The sequence below is a fragment of the Podarcis bocagei genome, assembly GCF_964188305.1.
Source record: "Podarcis bocagei genome assembly, chromosome: 1".
Lineage (NCBI taxonomy): Eukaryota > Metazoa > Chordata > Lepidosauria > Squamata > Lacertidae > Podarcis > Podarcis bocagei.
In genome coordinates this window covers 124,881,936-124,901,872 of record NC_138125.1, presented here as the reverse complement: position 1 = coordinate 124,901,872, position 19,937 = coordinate 124,881,936, and the positions used below count along the sequence as shown (strand labels likewise).

The 19,937-nt window shown below is 46.6% G+C and overlaps 1 protein-coding gene across 2 annotated transcripts in view; it reads left to right on the top strand.

The window, feature by feature from the left end:
• The first annotated feature begins 1,404 nt into the window (after positions 1 to 1,404).
• Positions 1,405 to 19,937, top strand: part of STAT1 (signal transducer and activator of transcription 1) — a 44,817-nt gene continuing 26,284 nt past the window's right edge. Inside the window, exons 1-8 of one of the 2 annotated variants that reach the window (XM_081166820.1) lie at positions 1,405 to 1,523; positions 5,572 to 5,700; positions 7,573 to 7,717; positions 9,033 to 9,131; positions 12,691 to 12,780; positions 14,020 to 14,098; positions 16,022 to 16,113; positions 18,038 to 18,189. In XM_081166820.1, coding sequence (XP_081022946.1) covers positions 5,573 to 5,700; positions 7,573 to 7,717; positions 9,033 to 9,131; positions 12,691 to 12,780; positions 14,020 to 14,098; positions 16,022 to 16,113; positions 18,038 to 18,189 — 785 coding nt within the window. In that variant the 5' untranslated portion in view covers positions 1,405 to 1,523; position 5,572. Of the gene's footprint in view, positions 1,524 to 1,876; positions 1,897 to 5,571; positions 5,701 to 7,572; positions 7,718 to 9,032; positions 9,132 to 12,690; positions 12,781 to 14,019; positions 14,099 to 16,021; positions 16,114 to 18,037; positions 18,190 to 19,937 lie in introns of those variants that run through there. The other variant, XM_081166819.1, reaches the window with a different exon arrangement.

Below are 19,937 nucleotides of genomic sequence, written 5' to 3'. Positions count from 1 at the left end.
GGAAACACACAACTGTGAAGACTTGACCTTTGGGGAGGTACGAAACCATAGGGAAGCTTCAAATATTTAAACAGAATCTGTAATCTGATAGGCTTTTAAAAAGGTAAAGGGATCCCTGACCATTAGGTCCAGTCGTGGCCGACTCGGGGGTTGCGGTGCTCATCTCGCTTTATTGGCCGAGGGAGCCGGCGTACAGCTTCCGGGTCATGTGGCCAGCATGACTAAGTCGCTTCTGGCGAACCAGAGCAGCGCACGGAAATGCCGTTTACCTTCCCACCAGAGCAGTACCTATTTATCTACTTGCACTTTTGACGTGCTTTAAAACTGCTAGGTTGGCACCGAACAACAAGAGCTCAGCCTGTTGCGGGGATTCAAACCACCAACCTTCTGATCGGCAAGTCCTAGGCTCCGTGGTTTAACCCACAGCGCCACCCGCGTCCCTTTTACCTGCTTTTACCTGGGAGCTAATCCTATGCAACTGGGAGGGGGGGCTAACTTCAGAGTAGAGCTACAGAGCATTGTGCAGGAAACCCCTTTTTGCTACAGCCTTGGATCTGTAGATTCCACCTAGGACTGGATTGCTAATTATTTTGTGCCAAGCACATGCAAAAATTAGGAAGCCCTCATCGTGCAATCCTCTCAAACTCACTAACCTCGAGGTTTTTGTCCCTGTTGGAACAAACAGAGCCCCTTCTTTGTGCGCTTCTTCCAAGTGAGATCTGGAGGGTGGCAACATAAGAACGGGCCTTTTCTGCAGTGGCTCCCTGTCTATCGAATGCTCTCCCCAGGGACATTCGCCTGGTGCTTTCATTATATATTTTTAGCACCAGGTTAAAACACTCCTGTTCAACCAACCTTTGGCTGATGAATATTCTACAGCATTTTAAATGCATCTGTGGGAAGGGGGAGGGTGTTTTGTTGTTTTTGCTTAATTATTTACTGTGCTTTATCTTGAATTTTATTCTTTGAACTGCCTCTGGGATCTCTTGATGAAGGGTAGTATATATTTAAAAAAAAAAAAGCAGCAGTAGTGTCAAATTCTGTCAAAGAAACATCTGTCAACAGCCCTGAGATATATGTATTGCATTTGATATTTTTAAAATACATAAAAATCCACACCCACACATTATCTTGCCAAGGGGAACAATGCTTTTTATTTATTTTTTTAAAGGGCAAGAATGAGGAGACGGTAGAGAGCGCGCGTTAGCTAGCTTTAGGAAACGTTTGCAAAAAGAACACAGCAAGATCAGAGGACGATAATAGCACGGCCCCTTTGCTAAGCTACAGCTGTGCTTTTGCCGGAGAGGGAGGAGAGCGCAATCGTGGGAACAGCCTTATTATTCAAAGAAGGCGGAACACACTCTCCTGAATGGTTGCTCGCCGAAAGCAACGCCTCGCTGATTGGTCGCGCTACTGCCGCCGCTTGCTATTTCCTAGTCCGGCTTACTTTCGTTTTAGACAGAGTCGGGGAGCATTGGAGGGGGGAATCGGCGCGCGCTCCGGGGCATCTGCAGACCAGCCAGGTAAGCAGAAGGAGCAAGGTGCCGCTTGCTTCCGTAGTTTTGGGCTCTCCAAGAATGCAAGGGAGATAGATGCATGCAAAAAGGGCCAGCCGTCTGCTTGGGCCTTACGGTGATGGACAACTACCTGACATTCAGAAAACATCTTAAGGCGGCCCTATTCAGGGAAGCTTTTAATGTATGATATTTTAGTGTTTTTTGGTTTCTGTGGAAGCCGCCCAGAGTGGCTGGGGAAACCCAGCCAGATGGGCGGGGTACAAATAATAAATTATTATTATTATTATTATTATTATTACGGATTCCCAGGGTCTTCGCGCAAGCGTCTCTCCAACGCCGGGATATAAAATAAGGCTGCGCTCCCCCGATTTATGCGAGAGTAAGGCTGCATCCATTCTAGGCATTGCCTTCCATATATATATATATGTGTGTGTGTGTGTGTCTATACTGTATATATATGTATCTATATATTGGGGAACTGTAGCTTACTCCGCACAGAACTGGAATTCGCAGCGCGCTTAAACTGATAGTGCCAGGATTCTTTTTTTTGGGGGGGGGTGTAAAATATGCATCAAGTGTGCTTTACATTTATGGTGCGAGTGGTTTCGAAGTTTTTTCTCTCCCCCCTCCTGTGCAAATGCACCAGTTACTCAGGAAAAACCTTTTTTTTTGCCATTCAGATTTTTCGTTTTTTCATCATGCCAAGTTCTGTTCGGAAGCAGCTGGACGCGACTTCCAAGTATACGTGGGAGATGGGGCTGGACAGTTGCATTCTTGGAATTTGTCGCAAACCCTTGAGTGTTGCAAGCTTCGCTGGCGATTGCACTTATTTTCCGGAGCCAGAATGCGTAGCCAGGGGCGGGCACCTCCCCCCCCCCCATCAAGTAAATAAATAAAAATATAACAATCTTCCTCCCTGGCAAGTATTTTTCCGTAGAAAACATCAGTGCCTGATTTTGTATAATAATTTTTATTAATTTTTAATCACATTGATCCAAAAGAGCCACATTATCACAATATCAAATTACAATACAATTATTTTAAAAATGGTTTAATTTGGTATTAGAATATTTTAAGGGTGACTTCCCGTGTGTTGGATTTCAGGGTGCAAAGTTCTTATTTCTTTCTGCTTCCATAATCTTGATTATTCTAATGACAGCAGTTCTGATTTTGAACCTTTATTTAGCAGTGCCTGCTTTTGTTACTTATGTATGTGGTATATTATTTTATCCTTCCCTCAAATGTGTGAGCCGTTGTCTGCAGAACATCAAAATTTAGAATACTGACTGACCATCTCTCTTGCTCAGTCTTGCACTACTACTTGGACCATAGAGCGGTCATTCAGTCCCTTGCGGAGCATAAAGACCTGGCTAAGGTCAGAGGTCACAGGGGAGTCTCAGTGGGCTATGCTTACTGAGCGTGCACAGAAAAACTGCATTGGAAAAAAGGAATTTGAGAAGGAAGTGTGAACTGGTTTTCAGCAAATTCAAGAAAACTTGTTTTAGTTCAGGGTTGTTGTTTTTTAAAGGGCGTGTTTTTTGTAATTTTGCAAATTATACCCTTTAACTGCATGAAAGGTACACCCAGATTTTTTTTATTTATTTACCTTCTAGTTGTCAAATGACGTAAGATTTTGACAGATTATTCTGGGGTCAAAAGAAAACAATTTAAAACAGCTGTTGTTGAGACGTTTCATTCTGAATCTGCTAGACAGAGCCAGATAGAAGTCCTGCCCCCTGCCCAACATAAATCCTGGCTACGCCCATGGCAGAATTAAAGCAAAACAAGAGGGAATTGGTTATTAAGGTGCTAAAGATTGGGTTATTTCTCCCTACTTGTCTTGGTCCAGATTGCGATCTGTTTGGGGCCAATGCAGAAATGCACTGAGCATCATCCCGTTCAAATTAAGCATTATTTTGTCCCTCTGATTTCAGTGGGGAACGATTAAAAGCATGCCTGTTAAATCTTGCCCACTGAACCCAGTGGTGTGCGATACTGCTTAACTTAGGGGTTAGATTGCACCTCTTTTCTCCAGTTGCTGAATTAATGTAAGTCACAAGAGGGGGGAGATTTCTGAACTTTTTGCAGGATGTGTCCACATGCCAAACAGTTTGGCAATTGTCCTGTACATTTTACCGTATTTTTCGCCCTATAGGGCGCACTTTTCCCCCTCCAAAAATGAAGGGGAAATCTGGGTGCGTCCTATGGGACGAATGCAGGCTTTTGCTGAAGCTTGGAGAGCGAGAGGGGTCGGTGCGCACCGACCCCTCTCGCTCTCCAGGCTTCGGGAACACATCCGCAGCCTAGGCAGCCCTGCGGGAGGTCCCGCAGGGATGTCTAGGCTGCGGATAGCAGCCTGCCGCCCAGCGCGAGGGGCGCCCTGAAGCAGAGTGCCCCCCGCGCCCGGCAGACATCCGCAGTGTGGGGAGCCTTGCAGGAGTTCCCCGCAAGGTTCCCCACGCTGCGGATAGCAGCCTGCCGCCCAGCGCGAGGGGCACCCTGAAGCAGAGCGTCCCCCGCGCCAGGCAGACATCCGCAGCGTGGGGAGCCTTGCAGGAGTTCCCCGCAGGGCTCCCCACGCTGCGGATAGCAGCCTGCCGCCCCGCGGGGGGGGGGCGCCCTGATGCAGAGCGCCCCTCGCGCGGGGCAGACATCGGCCAGCCCCACAAGCTCGGGGGACAGCAGGAAGGCGCAGCGCCGCCATCCCGCTGTTCCTTGACCTGGTTCTGTTTCCCCGACCTGCTTTTTTTTGGGGGGGGAAATAAAGGAAATTTTCCCCCCCTTTATTTCCCCCCCAAAAAAACTAGGTGCGTCCTATGGGATGGAGCGTCCTATGGGACGAAAAAAAGGTAAATTATTTGTACCTACATGCACTATCCACCTAACCTTATAACAGAAGAATGCTATAAAAGTAAGCCCTGTTGCATTCAGTGCGGCTTACTCCCAGGTAAGTGGGTATAGGATTGCAGCCTAAGTCCTGCTCATCCCCATTTTTCACCCTTACAATTCCTCCACTAGCCTTTTTACTCCCTGTTGCAAAGGCAGAAAAATTGTGCTGTTCGTATAGCATAATAATAATTCATACCCTGCCCATCTGGCCAGGTTTCCCCAGCCGCTCTGGGCGGCTTACAGCACGTATAGAAACATACCGTATTTTTCGCCCCATAAGACGCACCGGCCCATAAGACGCACCTAGATTTTAGGGGGGGAAATGAAGGAAAAAAATTTTATTTCCCCCCCAGGTGCGCTGCGCTACACCAGGAGCTTGGGGCGTGCGGAGCTCAGCGCGCCCCAAGCTTCTGCGTGCCGGCAAGGTCTCCGCTAGCGTGGGAGAGCCGGAGCCTCTCCCAGGGCTAGCGGACCCCTGCGCTAATCCAGAAGCTTGGGGCATGCTGAGGTCAGCGCGCCCCAAGCTTCTGCATGCCGGCAAGCAGTCCGCTGCCGCCCCAAGCCTTGCGCACCCTGCCTTCAGGGCGCCCGACGCTCCGAGAAGCAGGCTGCTATCCGCAGCCTAGGCAACCCTGTGGGACCTCCCACAGGGCTGCCTGGGCGGCGGATATCTTCCTGAAGCCTGGAGAGCGAGAGGGGTCGGTGCGCACCGACCCCTCTCGCTCTTCAAGCTTCAGCGAAAGCCTGCATTCGCCCCATAAGACGCACCCAGATTTTCCCTTCATTTTTGGAGGGGAAAAAGTGCGTCTTATGGGGCGAAAAATACGGTAGTAAGACATTGTATATTAAACATTATAAAATGCAGTGTTGCTTGGCACAGAATTCAAGTTTGCTTTTTAGTACAGCTGGGCCTAAGCTGTACTAATTATTATTATTATTATTATTATTATTATTATTATTATTATTATTTCTGATGGCGCAGCCTTGTGAACACACAAGTTACTGGCTTGCAGGTCTCTGCCTTTTGCTAGCTTCCTAAACTTTTGGTCGCCTGCAGTTCCATTCTGATCACAGAGAAGAGGAAGCTAAAATCTCCACTGAGGTGTGTGATAAGAGAACGTTACGGTAAGTATTCTTAAAAACTGTTCTCCTTTTGATTCTGCAGGATGAGTCAGTGGTATAAACTGCAGCAGTTGGATTCGAAATTCCTGGAGCAAGTGCACCAACTCTATGATGACAGTTTCCCCATGGAGATACGACAGTATCTCGCGCAGTGGCTGGAAGCCCAAGACTGGTGAGAGGCCAACTTGTGTTTGAGATGTCAAATGATAAGATTGTGTTCCAAACTCTGCATGGCCTAATTTGCTCCTGTCAAAACGCTTTAAGAAGTGCCAAAGATAATGTTTGCATAGGAACTAAGTTTTGGTAAAGCAAGTAAACATGTTTTATTGTAAGCCCTTGTTTGGCAACCAGCTTAATGTTGAGATGTAAGCAAGTTGAGCCAACGACATCCTAAGTCTTGTCAACTAAAGTCTTGTCATCCTGTTGAGGATGTTACTTGCACGACATCACGGTACCTGGCAGTGTTTGAAATTAACAGGCTCATTTTGCATCTGGTCCTTGACCACTTGTGACCAAGTGAAAAGTGCCTGACATCTCCACCAGCCAGGAATAATTGGATCTGGACTGTTTTTGCACACTAATACCCCACCCTACCAGTTACGTTTTATCTGCTCAATCGGAATGAAATTCTGGAACGAAATTGCTTTTCCTGAGCAGTAGCAGATATCGTTAAGAAAGAGGTCGGAATAGGCCAATACAGTGGTACCTTGGTCCTCAAACTGAATCCGTTCCGGAAGTCCGTTCCAAAATCAAAGGCACGCATTCCCATAATGCAAAAATGGATTAATCCATTCCAGACTTTTTAAATAAAAAACCTAAAAAAGCAATTTAACCTGAATTTTACTATCTAACGAGACCATTGATCTATAACCAGAGCCAGTGTGGTGTAGTGGTTAAGAGCGGTGGACTCGTAATCTGGTGAACCAGGTTGGATTCCCCGCTCCTCCACATGCAGCTGCTGGGTGACCTTGGGCTAGTCACACTTCTCTGAAGTCTCAGCCCCACTCACCTCACAGAGTGTTTGTTGTGGGGGAGGAAGGGAAAGGAGAATGTTAGCCGCTTTGAGACTCCTTCGGGTAGTGATAAAGCGTTATAACAGGGGTCAGCAACCTTTTTCAGCCATGGGTCGGTCCACCGTCCCTCAGACCATGTGGTAGGCTGGACTATACAGTGGTACTTCAGGTTACATATGCTTCAGGTTACAGACTCCACTAACCCAGAAATAGTGCTTCAGGTTAAGAACTTTGCTTCAGGATGAGAACAGAAATCGTGCTCCAGCGGCACAGCAGCAGCGGGAGGCCCCATTAGCTAAAGTGGTGCTTCAGATTAAGCACAGTTTCAGGTTAAGAACGGGCCTCCGGAATGAATTAAGTACTTAACCAGAGGTACCACTGTATTTTAAAAAAAGGAAAGGAAAAAAGAACGAATTCCTATGCCCTACAAATAACCCAGAGCACGTTCAGCTTCCGAAAAACATTTGCAAGCTGGAACACTTACTTCCAGGTTTGCAGTGTTTGGGTTCCAAGTTGTTTGAGTACCAAGGCGTTTGAGAACCAAGGTACCACTGTATATATGTGAAGTGTCCCTGGATCAAGTGACTTTTCTTCTTCAAGTTCTCAAACTTCTCATCCTAGCTCAAGGTTGTCATCTGAACAAGCCAGATGTTCAACTGAGAATCGATCACAACCAGTCCATCATTTGCAAAGCAAGACTTCAGAGCCGTCTTGCCCCAAAATGGCAACTAGACATTCTGTTTTGGCGACTGCAACCTTGGTTTAAGGAGCCATTTGGCATGTAGCTTCTATATCTTGAGTTTCTGACACTGGTACCTGGTGCTGCTCCAACCCGAAACATAATGGTGGCACACCTGTCTGCTTTATTTGTACCTATTTGATTCTAGCTGCTGTGCAGTATTGTTATTTGGGATTGCTGCTGCAAATAATAAACCAAAATAGGCTGCTGGAGGGGCGGGGGACCTTGCAAGAAGGTTTGTGGAAGGGTAAAAAGGCTGAAAGTCAACATCTTCCATTGCTCCATCTCCCAGGGACCATGCTGCTAGCGATGTTTCACAGGCGACTCTGCTGTTCCATAACCTGCTGTCTCAACTGGATGACCAATACAGCCGCTTCACACAGGAAAACAACTTTTTACTTCAGCACAACATTAGGAAGAGCAAACGTAACCTACAGGTAATGTCCCTGTGAATGAGAAGTATCTCTGTAAAAAAAAAAGTAAAATTATTCACATGGTTTACATACGCTCTTCATTCATGCAAGGATCTCGCCATGATCCTTCCGTTCAGAAGGGCCTTGATAGTGTCCCCAAGTAAATGCTGGATGTTTTCCTGGTCACGTACCAGTGAAACAAATGAGAACAGTCTAAGAACACTGCTAAACCAATTTTATTTATCCAGTCAATCCATCTTCATAGGGTACTCTTGAAATTGTACCTCTGGGACTGGAATAATAATTTTATTATTTATACCCCATCCATCTGGCTGGGTTTCCCCAGACACTCTGGGCAGCTTATGTAGCACATAGAAAAACCTCAAACATTAAAAACCTCTCAATACAGGAGAGGAGTTGGTCCCCTAACAACTCTTAGCATCTGTAACAAACTATAGCTCCCAAAACTCTCTTGGGGGAATGTTTAAAGTGGTATCGTAGTGCTTCAAATGAATGCATGCAATTACCGTATTTTTCGCTCTATAGGATACACCAGCTGATAAGACGCACCTAGTTTTTGGAGGAGGAAAACAAGAAAAAAATATATTCTGAATCCCAGAAGCCAGAACAGCAAGAAGGATCTGGCTTCTGGGATAGCCTCTTGCTGTTCTGGCTTCTGGGGTAGCCGCGCAGCCTGCATTCGCTCCATAAGATGCACACGCATTTTCCCTTATTTTTTAGGAGGGGAAAAGTGCGTCTTATAGAGTGAAAAATACGGTACTTCACAGCCAATAGCTTTGTGTATTACGGTCCAGAAAATTTTAGCATGTCTTCAAATCAAGGGTAACGTTGGCAGATCCCCCCCCCCCTTTTAATGTTTGTTCAACACTTACTGGTCCACAATCTTGGATCTTGTGTGTTGAACTGGCCCCCCAAATTTGGGCTGCTACATAACAGCTGCAGTAGTGAAGTTTATGCATATTGACTCTCTACCTGCAATAAGGTGGCTCTCTGAAGGATGTTGGATACTTGTGATCTGTCTTCAGAAATGCAAAATACTGAGATGAGCATAAATAGGTGCAGATTTTCCCCGGGACTATGGTTTGCCCAGGTGCATGTGTGAATAGGTTCTACTTCTGCTTCTTGGCAGCTCACCTGTTGTGTGGTTGAGTACTCGGCATCTTTTTTTATTTGAGTTTGACGGGACGTCGAAACCTGAGGATGCCCTGCTCAATGTTGTTTAGTTCCTCCTGTTGTTGTTATTTTATAGGCAAATGTAACAAAAAGAGAGAGAAGCTGGGCCAGCTCGCATTAACCTGTTCTTTATGGTGTATTCTAGAACACGTTTGAGGAAGACCCCATGTTCATGGCCATGATGATCTCCAAGTGTCTGCACGAAGAAGAGAAAATCCTCAAGGTGGCTGAGGAAGTAGATAAGGTAACTGTTTTCTCCCTCGCTTTTTTGTCTCTGGGCAAACAGCATCATGTCGTTGAGAGATATCCTCTAGAGCAGTGTTTCCCAACCAGTGTTCCGCGGCACACTAGTGTGCCGCGAGACGTTGCCTGGTGTGCCGCGGGAAAAATTAAAAAATTCGAAAGATAGCTTAATATCCGGAGAGGCGGCCTTCAGGCGAGTTTTAATTTTAATTTTCCTTCTCCCACTTAATGCCCCACGCTCATCCGAGCAGCTTGCAGTCCTCTGTAACCACGGCGACCCGAGGGAGGGGAGGGAACAGGGAAGTCGAGGGCGGTGGCGAGCCGCGATGACGTCAGTGGGCCGCGCCGCCTCGCCCTGGCACGGTGTGAGAGCCCCGGCTAGTGGCGCGAGCTTCGGAATAAGTGGGATCCGCGTGCGCGAGACCGAGATCGCGGGTAAGGAGCTCAGCCCTGGGCAGGAGGAAGCGGGGCCACGCGTGCGGGCCACATCCCCACAGAGAGCGAGCCTCCCCCGGCCCACCACTCCGGGCAGGTCCACTCGCATGAGGGGGCGGTGATGGCGACGGCCGGCAGCTTGCCTGCAATGCCATCCCTCGAGCAGGCGAGGAGCCCGGAGGCTACCAGATGCGAGTCCTCTTTCCCACCCTGCTCGGGAGTCCAGAGCACTTGGTCGCATTCAGGATCTAGAGTGGGGAAGCGGGGCTTGTGTCTGGGCTGGACACATTGGGCTGCCTGTGCCGCTCAACCTGCGGGGAGAAATCAGGGTGGGAGTCACGACCGTGAGGCAGGGCTGCCAAGTGTGGCAGAAGAGGACACGGCCGTCGCACCTGTCCTTAGGTAGGAGCTTCTTCCGTGTCGACCTGCTGCCCTAAAGTCTTGGCTTTTTTCTTGGCTTTTTGGCGGTTGGCACAGAAGGAAGGCAAGGGGGAGGGGAAAAAATTGAAACTTACACTTTCATGCGTCCCTCCCGACGTCACGGGGCTGTAATGGTGGTGTGCCTTGAGATTTTTTTCATGAAACAAGTGTGCCTTTGCCCAAAAAAGGTTGGGAAACACTGCTCTAGAGATCCACAGCGACATTCACACAGCACACCATGTGGAGTGCTGCCTCAACATTATATGCTGAAGCTCAGGGTGGACTTCCAAGAAGATCTCCTTCACTGTCAAGTCTGCTCAGAGCCTGCGATTGTCTTTGGGTGCTTCTGTTGTTGCTAGACCTGGGTGTCATCAAAGTTAAAACAAGTGAATGGCAGAGCCTTCTTAGTGCTGGCACCTCAGCTGTGGAACAATCTCTTTTTTAAAATTACTCTTGGGGTTTTTTAATATTTCATTTTTTAAACAATGTTGTTATACATTCACATCATTTTCAGTTTTTACACTCCCGGGATTACTTAGGTACCTCGGACTTCCCCCTCCCCCACTCCTGATTTCCAATTCCCCTCTATATTTTTTGCATCTAATTACATTTGTCTAATCCATTTTATCTCGTTTTCTACCTTAACTAATATTACATTATAAGTGTTACAGCAATCCTGCTAACGTTTTTAAGTATACACAGTGGCCTTTAAGATATTCTATAAACTTTCCCCACTCTTGACTGAATTTATTGTCATCTTGGTGCCTGATCCTCACGGTCATCTTGGCCATTTCGGCATAGTCCGTCCATCTTGGTTATTCACTCTTCTTTAGTTGAGACTTTCTCTTCCTTTCACATCTGTGCAAGTAGCATTCTTGCGGCTGTTGTCGCCTACATATTCTTTTTTATTCTTTTGTTATTTCGTCTCCTGTTAAAACCCTAGTAAAAAGGCTTCTGGTTTTTTGATAAAATAATAATAATTTATTATTTATACCCCGCCCATCTGGCTGAGTTTCCCCAGCCACTCTGGGCTGCTCACAATCAGTGTTAAAAACAGTACAGCGTTATCTTAAACCTTTTTTTTCAATTCATTGTATCTCATTTCCCAGAAGTCTCTTCCTATTTTACATGTCCTCTACATGTGGTAAAAATAACCTTCTTTACCTTTACACTTCCAACATAAATGGAGGTTTTTGTACATTTTTGCTAGTTTTACTGGAGTCAAATACCAACAGTACATCATTTTCATGTAGCTTTCTTTCAATATACAACAAGCCATAAATTTTAAGTGGAACAATCTCGCTGCAGCCAAGAGAGTCTCACCCAGTGCCTGCTTTAGGACGCAAGTTTTTTTAAAAAAGCCGTATCTGTTTAAATTTCTATCTAAAATCTGTTTTAACTTATTTATTGGTTATGTTTTCTTACCTGCAGTTTAATGTTATTGTTTATAAGCTTTGTAATTGGGCAGCACATGCAATTTTTGGACAAAACTGGCGGCTGTATTTCCAAATATGTTTGCTTTCATGTTGAACCGTAAGTCACCTTCAAGCCACCGTTAAGCTAGATGATACTGAAAATGCAACATTACGTTTTGCATATCTGGTTTTATTTATTTTGCTTAAGCTGCACCCAGTGGTAGGGATCCAACTGGGATTGCAGGAAAGAAGAGTGAGTTTGGTTTCCCCTGCCAGCCCCACTCCCAGAACTGTGATCCTAACAGAAATGGGTTCCTTTCTCTAAAGCTGCTATCTGCTCTGGAAGCAAAGCTACTATTGATGCTGACGACAACTTCCTTTCAAAGGAAATACCCCCCACTTTTAGCATTATGGTTCCAATCCTGATCAGGCACCATGGCTGCGTTAAAAAACATCAGCAAACAAATGCAGTTTCCCATGACGTCCAATTCAGCCCCAATTCCCTTTGAAACCAACGGTACTAACCGCCCCAAGAACATTGTGCCTGAAGCCAGGCGTTCCCTGGAATGCTGGAATTCACAAAGCATTGCAGCGTCCGTAGGACTTTCATTTTTGTAGTCTGCATCTCCTTTCCCTGGAGTCTAAAATCCCGTCAAGACTCCCATATACCTGGGAGTAAGAGATCAAGCGACAGAATAATCTGGCCACATTAAGGAAGTTTTGTCCATGGTATGATTATTTTCCACCTAGTCATTTTGACACTTTGGCGCCCTATTTGCAAAATTTAACAATTCCAAAATACAGACGCGCTTTCACTTTTGCAAGATTGAATTATACTGTACTGCCTTCGGCTGGTACTTGAGGGTCGATTCCACTGGGAAAACGGTTATGTTCCTGTGGAGATGGCAGTATTGAGTCAGTGGCTCACGTGCTTCTGGCATGCACTCTTTATAAAGATTTGAGGAGTGAGGTTATTATTACCCTTCTATTATTCTCCACGCCGGGTTGCTGAAGTGAGATTTACGTTTGAAAACACATGGGTGGGACTGTGTTGATTTGAAAGATTTCTCCAAGTGAGCAGGTGCTCAGTTTGCCCGTCCCTTGTAGAGAATAATTTGTTTTGGGGGTTTAGTTTCTTGTACGTAGCCATGCGGGTGGACAAACTGCAGACCTTCAGATGCTGTCAATCTCTCATCGGTCCCTGCCAGCATGGGCATTGGTCAGGGGTGATGGGTGTTGTAGTCCTTCGTCCCTCCTGCATGTCGTCATGCATTCTCGTTTCCATTCCAGATGCAGATGGGGAATGTGCAGAACACAGTAGTGCTGGGCAGAGTGAAGGAACTGGATGCGAAAGTCAAAAGCGTGAAGGATAATGTCACTGTAAGTATTGAGAGTCCAGGAGTTCTTAAGCTGAAACTTGTTGACGAAAAGCACTTGAAGGCATGCTGAGAGGTGCGAGAGCAAAATACTGGACTTGTCTTTCCTCGCCGCATTTGGACAGGGGTTTGTTCATCTTTGGAGTCGACCAGGGGGCTCTACCTCATCAGTGCTGCTGTAGAGTTTTGTTGTCTGCTTTCTTGCAAGTTTATTTCACTTGGTATCTCACGGGAAGAAACGCAACCACAAATTTTCAACCAAAGAGTGGTTGGGCTATCGCCCTTTCCAGACAGTGTTTTTAGAAACCCACATTATGTTTGTAAGTTGTTTTAATATTTGTTTTTAATGCTGCAACCCACGCTGGTTTCTTGGGGTGAAGGATGGGCAATAATTAAATAAACATACATGTTAAGCCCTACATTGTTTTCAATTTCATTGAAATTGCCTAAACTAGCCTTTCCCAATGCTGGTCCACAAGATATTGCTAGACTATGAGCTTTAGCCCTAGCCAGCTAGATCCTAATGGTAGTTGTCATACCAAATCCATAACCAAGCTTAGGGAAGGTTGATTTAAGCCATGGTTATGGTTGGGAAACCATGGTTTAGAATGAGTGCAGAACCTTTTTGCATCATCATGGTTAAGAGTGGTCCCAGGGATGGTCTGGGAGCATCCGATTCGCTGAAGCCCCATGCCAGATTGGGACCAATGGAAAAACGATGTGTTAAGCATTGCATCTTTGCGGGATTTCTTAACCCAGCACCACCAACAGGTTTTTTTAGTGTCTCAATGCACATTCCACAATCCCTGTACGTTTGGAATCTGAACCAGTGTTAAAGTTAACCAGAGTTAAGTGTGAATGTCTTTACTGTGTCACTGACTATCCTAGATGTCTAAATTGGTTTACTTAGACAAGTCATGACTAAACGGTCTCTCCCTTCGGTCCTTGAAACCTCACTATAATAAGGAGCCAGTATGGTATAGTGGTTCAGGTGTTGGACTAGGAATGGGGAGGCTTGGGTTCAAATCTCTACTCAGACACATCTCACTGGGTGTTCCTGGGCCAGTCAGTCTCTGTCTCTCTTAGCCTAACCTTACCCCTCAGAGTTGTTGCAGAGATAAAAGGGGGTGGGAGGGATAAGCTGAGCTCCCAGGAAGAAAGGTGGGTGGGGCAATTTAAGAATTCTTTGCCATTTCCCCGTGCGTAAGCTTGAATGCCGAAAACGAGGTCATTGCTTTTCCAGGAAATCGAACAGATCATCAAAAATCTGGAGGATGCGCAAGACGAATACGACTTCAAATACAAAACCTTGCAGGTCAGAGGTGAGGAGTTCAGCTTTGCAGGGGTTCAGATCCATAACGGTTCTAGTAAAATGCTTGTACTGCTTTGTTGGGAGTTGTGATTTGAGGGTGAGGCCGGCTTTTCATGCGAAACTTACTATAGAAAAGGTAAAGGGACACAAGTGGCACTGTGGTCTAAACCACTGAGCCTCTTGGGCTTGCTGATCGGAAGGTCGGCGGTTCGAATTCCCATGACAGGGTGAGCTCCCGTTGCTCTGTTCCAGCTCCTGCCAACTTAGCAGTTCAAAAGCACGCCAGTGCAAGTAGCTAAATAGGTACCATTGCGACAGGAAAGTAAATGGTGTTTCTGTGTGCTCTGGTTTCCGTCACGGTGTTCCCTTGTGCTAGAAGATGGCCACATGACCTACCTGTCTGTGGACAAACTTCGGCCTGAAAGTGAGATGAGCGCCGCAACCCCATAGCTGCCTTTGACTGGACTTAACCATCCAGTAGTCCTTTTCTCTCAGTCTTATTTCCTTAAAAGAATTTTTTTTTAGAAAAACCCTTGGGACCATACATTTTCTCTCTGGAGCCAGGCAATTGTTTCCTCAGGGACAGAATGCAGGACTTAACATTATGAAGACGGCCTGAGGCCTTAACAGAAAGGGAAGATTGGCAGATGGGAGAGGAGCTCTTAACCCTTTCTGTATGTGCTGTTTTTCCTTTATAAAAATGCTGGCCTCCGCCATTTAATATTTTTTTATCCTAACAGATCTCTGAAACTGGACATAAACTGGGGGAGGGGGCTGAGGGGCGTGTGTGTGAGAGAGAGAACACACCATACTTGGCTAAGTGCCTCTAGCAAATTACCTCAGCAAATGAAGGTTTGGGGAGGGTCTGCGCAAAACATATGGCTGCCTGAAGTGGGGCGGCAAATGGCGTCTCCTCCATGGGTCCCAGGATGTGGCTGGCTAAGTTTGCTTCAGCACCTGAGACAGAAAATCCCACAAGCTCATCTGCCAGGGAATAATACAGGAATGAATGAAAAAACTTACCGTATTTTTCATCCTATGGGATGCACCACCCCATAGGACGCACCTAGTTTTTTTGGGGGGGGGTTAAAGAAAAAAATATTTATTCCCACCCCATGCGCGGGGGAAGCCCGAGCTTCCCCCAACCCAAGCCCCGAGAACAGCCTGCTATCCGCAAGCCTAGGGAGCCCGGCGGGAAGTCGCGCCGGTCTCCCCAGGCTTGCGGAGAGCTGCGCGAAGCCCGGGCGTGCTCTTCAGCGCACCCCAGGCTTCGGAATGCAGGCAGCTCTGCGCAACCCTTGGGAGACTGGCGCGAAGTCGCGCCGGCCTCCCGAGGGTTGCGCAGAGCTTCCTGAAGCCTGGAGAGCGAGAGGGGTCGGTACGCACCGACCCCTCTCGCTCTCCAGGCTTCAGTGAAAGCCTGCATTCACCCCCATAGGACGCACACACATTTCCCCATCATTTTTGGAGGGAAAAACTGCGTCCTATAGGGCAAAAAATACGGTAACTTTGTTTCCCTCTCATTACACTCTAAATCGGCTGCCTATGAACAGCTTGTGGGTTTGGGAACATTGGTTTTTTGAGATAAGATTCTAAGTCCGCCCTCAAGGGTTTACTCTTCTGTTGAACGACACAATATATATGTGGGCTTTGAGGATGCAATTAGTACCAGTTTCCCTAAGCATCGTTAACAAGGAAGTTGGTCTTAAGACCTTTGTCTATAATGCGCAGGAATAGGTTCCGGATTTTCACAGCACTTCTGCTTTTGAAGGGGACAAAAAAAAAAAAAATCAGAACTCCCCTCTCCTAAATACATTCCAGCTGTTGAACTATATGGTTTTACTTTTCTTTTTAAAAAAGTTCCACAAACTTAAGAGTGTTCTTTAAATGTAATGCCGTAACACAGGAATTCTTCTTTGGTCTGTTTTTGCAGAAAATGAGCCCTGTGGTATGACCCAGCAAGACTTCCTAAAGGAAAAAATGCAGCTCCACACAATGTATCTGCAGCTGGACCTCATGAGACAGGTGATTCTTTGGTGAACTTGTGGAGAGGCATTGTATACCTGTCTAAATTGCTGTTTGCAACTCCCTCCCCCCTCCCTTGGCTTAGCACAGGTGGGGAACTGGCAGGCAGGCAGGTGTTTTCCTTAAGAAACATCTTGACCACTTGTGCTTCATCTCTCCTTGCAAAGTACAGGGAAACTTTGGTTTTTATTCAAGGCCAGGGGTAGCCAACACACAGGACCTTCCAGATGTTGAATATCAGCCCAAACCAGCACATAGCTGTCAACTTACAGATTTGAAAATAAGGGACCAGCAGCCTTGAAAATAAGGGACCAGCAGCCAAAATAAGGGACCTGCAGCCTCACCTGTTCCAGGCACTCCAGTCTTCCTGTCCTCCTGCAGTCTGGTCAAACTCATGCTGGTAGCTTCGAGAACACTGTCCAGCCAACTTTGTAACCAGAGGTTCAACTGAATAGAATCTGAATCACTTGCACCACAAGGCCTATGCAGCCTCAACTTAAGATGGCTCCCCGGCCTGGCTTTGCACTGCAAAGTTTGCAGCAGCACGTGCAACAAAATGGTATCCAGCATTCAAAAAACCTCTCAGCTTGCATTAACTAGCCACACACACAAGGCATGCAAACTCCACCCCCCAGTCGTTCTTAGACTTCTTATTGGGTGAGCAACACAGCCAAGCAACACAGTTGGAGCCTTCCTCCTCCCTGGCCGGCAGGGAGGGAGGGAGAGGAGCTGCTTCCTTTGAAATTTAAGGGACATCATTTAAGGGACATCCATCAATAAGGGACAGCAGCGGAACATGGCGCTGGAATAAGGGACTGTCCCTTCAAATAAGGGACACTTGACAGCTATGAGCCAGCATAGCCCAATGGTCAGGAAATGAAAAGTCCATTACATTGGCTGCTCCAGGCCATGCTTTCAGCGGAGGGAGAAACTCGACAAGCTTTCAGTGGTACCTTGGTTCCCAAACTTAATCCATCCTGGAAGTCCGTTCCAAAACCAAAGCGTTCCAAAACCAAGACGCGTTTTCCCATAGAAACTAATGCAAAACAGATTAATCCGTTTCAGACTTTAAAAACAACCCCTAAAACAGCAATTTACCATGAATTTTACTATCTAACAAGACCATTGATGCATAAAACAAAAGCAATAATCAATGTACTGTACTATAAAATAAATAAGACAGTATTGTAGATGATAAAAATTAATGATGATAGTCATTGTTTGGATGGGGGGCTTTTATCCATTTCCGTAGTCACACAATTGATCAGTAGCTGAACAGCCGCACAGTCACAAAAACAAATTAGCCGAAAAAGCCTCAAAAACAAAAGCGCAAAATAAATAACAAAAGTGCCAAACTTAATCCGTTCCGGAAGTCCGTTTGACTTCCGAAATGTTTGAAAACCAAGGCGTGGCTTCTGATTGGTGCAGGCGCCCTGGAAACAATAGCCAACAGCTGCATCAGATATTTGGCTTCCGAAAAACATTTGAAAACCGGAACACTTACTTCCAGGTTTTCGGTGTTTGGGAACCAAGGTACCACTCTAGTTGGTTCCCTGCACGAACTGAGCATGTGTCCTATTGCACTTCCCAAAGCCTATTACTTCAAACGTTTCTGGATGTGGAGGCATGTTTGGAAATGTGAGCAGCTTTCATGGTCATCGCAAAGTACCCATTTTACAGAAGGAAAGTGCACCCCAAAGGCAAAAAAACACCCCAAAGGCAAAAAGTACCCCAAAGGCAAAAAACCAGAGACCTCAAAGGAGAACCTCTCTGTCCCCAAACATACAACCCTTCTCAACCAATCAAGATATGAGGATGAAGGGACCGGTTTACATATTTAATAAATAATAAATGCTATTGATGTGAGATGATTTTTAGAATTCTAAATGCTCCTACTCATTCCTGAACGGCTCTCTGTCTCTAGGATGTGCTACAGAGAATAGCCAATGCACTGCATGTGTCGGAACACACCCAGAACGCCTTGATTCGAGAGGAGCTGGTGGAATGGAAGCAGCGGCAGCAAATGGCTTGCATTGGAGGGCCGCCCAACGCTTGCTTGGACCAGCTTCAGAACTGGTAGGCCTCTCCTAAGCAAGGCCTTTTGGGGAGGGGTCTGGAAAGAACCGAGCCCTGCAAAAGTTGCTTGAGAATTGTTTGGAGGTTCTAGCAGGGGAGTGCAGCTATCGTATACCCTTGACCGAAGAACGGTACACTCCTTCTATCTGGGATGGTCGTCTTCTTCCACCGAGCGTGTCCTCTTCCACCGTATGTAGAGGCTGCTTTTCCAAAGCTGCTTGGGGAAGCAGGGAGTGTAAATGGGAGCCTTCGCACAGCCTTGAAGCCCCCTTATTGAACCTAAGCAGGTCTGAGTCTGCTCAGTGCCTGGATAGGAGACCACTTTTATTTTATTTTATTTTGAATTTATATTCCCAGAGGTCTCGGGGTGGCTCACAGAAAAGATCACAATACAGTGGTACCTCGCAAGACGAATGCCTCGCAAGACGGAAAACTCGCAAGACGAAAGGGTTTTTGGTTTTTTGAGCTGCTTCGCAAGACGATTTTCCCTATGGGCTTGCTTCGCAAGATGGAAACGTCTTGCAAGTTTGTTTCCTTTTTCTTAACACCGTTAATACAGTTGCGACTTGACTTCGAGAAGCAACTCATAGAACGCGGTGTGGTAGCCTTTTTTGAGGTTTTTAAAGACTTTGGTGATTTTTGAAGCTTTTCCAAAACTTTCCCGACACCGTGCTTCGCAAGACGACAAAACTCGTGGAACGAATTAATTTTATCTTGCGAGGCACCACTGTATATAAAATACAAATAAGAACAATAAGCCAATAACACACAAACACCCCCCCCCCAAAAAAGTGCCACATTTTAAAGGGTATAGGATGTCGCATCAGGTCAACCAGAGGCCTGGTTAAAGAGGAACACTTTTGCCTGGTACCTAAAGGTGTACAGTCATTTTGCGACTGGGATCCGTTCTGGAGCCCTGGACGCTAGACGAAAAGGACGCACGACAAAACGCTGCTCTGCGCGTGTGCAAGCGGCAAATGCAGAAGTAACCCATTCCGGCGAAATGGATGCTTGACGAGGCGGACTCAAAACGAGGTACCACTGTATAATGAAGTGGCCAGGTGAGCTTCCTTGGGGAGAGCGTTCCACAGATGGGGAGCTACCACAGAGAAGGCCCCGTTCTCGTGTGGCCACCCTCTGGACCTCTCAAGGAGAAGGCACACAAAGGAAGGCTTCAGAAGAAGATCTCAGGGTCGGGGTAGGTTCATATGGAAAGAGGCGGTCCTTGAGGTATTGCGGTCTTGAGTTCCGCATTGGAACTGCACAGTGGAAAGAAAGCAGGTTAATACAGGTGACTTGGAGCGGCCAAGACCATAAAACACCGTTCTTGAAAGACCTACACTGGCTCCCAGTACGTTTCTGAGCACAATTCAAAGTGTTGGTGCTGACCTTGAAAGCCCTCAACGGCCTCAGTCCAGTATACCTGAAGGAGCGTCTCCACCTCCATCGTTCAGCCAGAACACTGAGGTCCAGCGCCGAGGGCCTTCTGGCGGTTCCCTCACTGCGAGAAGCCAAGTTACAGGGAACCAAGCAGAGGGCCTTCTCAGTTGTGGCACCCGCCCTGTGGAACGCCTTCCCACCAGATGTCAAAGATAAAAATAACTACCAAACTTTTAGAAGACATCTAAAGGCAGCCCTGTTTAGGGAAGCTTTTAATGTTTAATAGGTTATTGTATTTTAGTGTTTTGTTGGAAGCCGCCCAGAGTGGCTGGGGGGACCCAGTCAGATGGGCGGGGTATAAATAAATT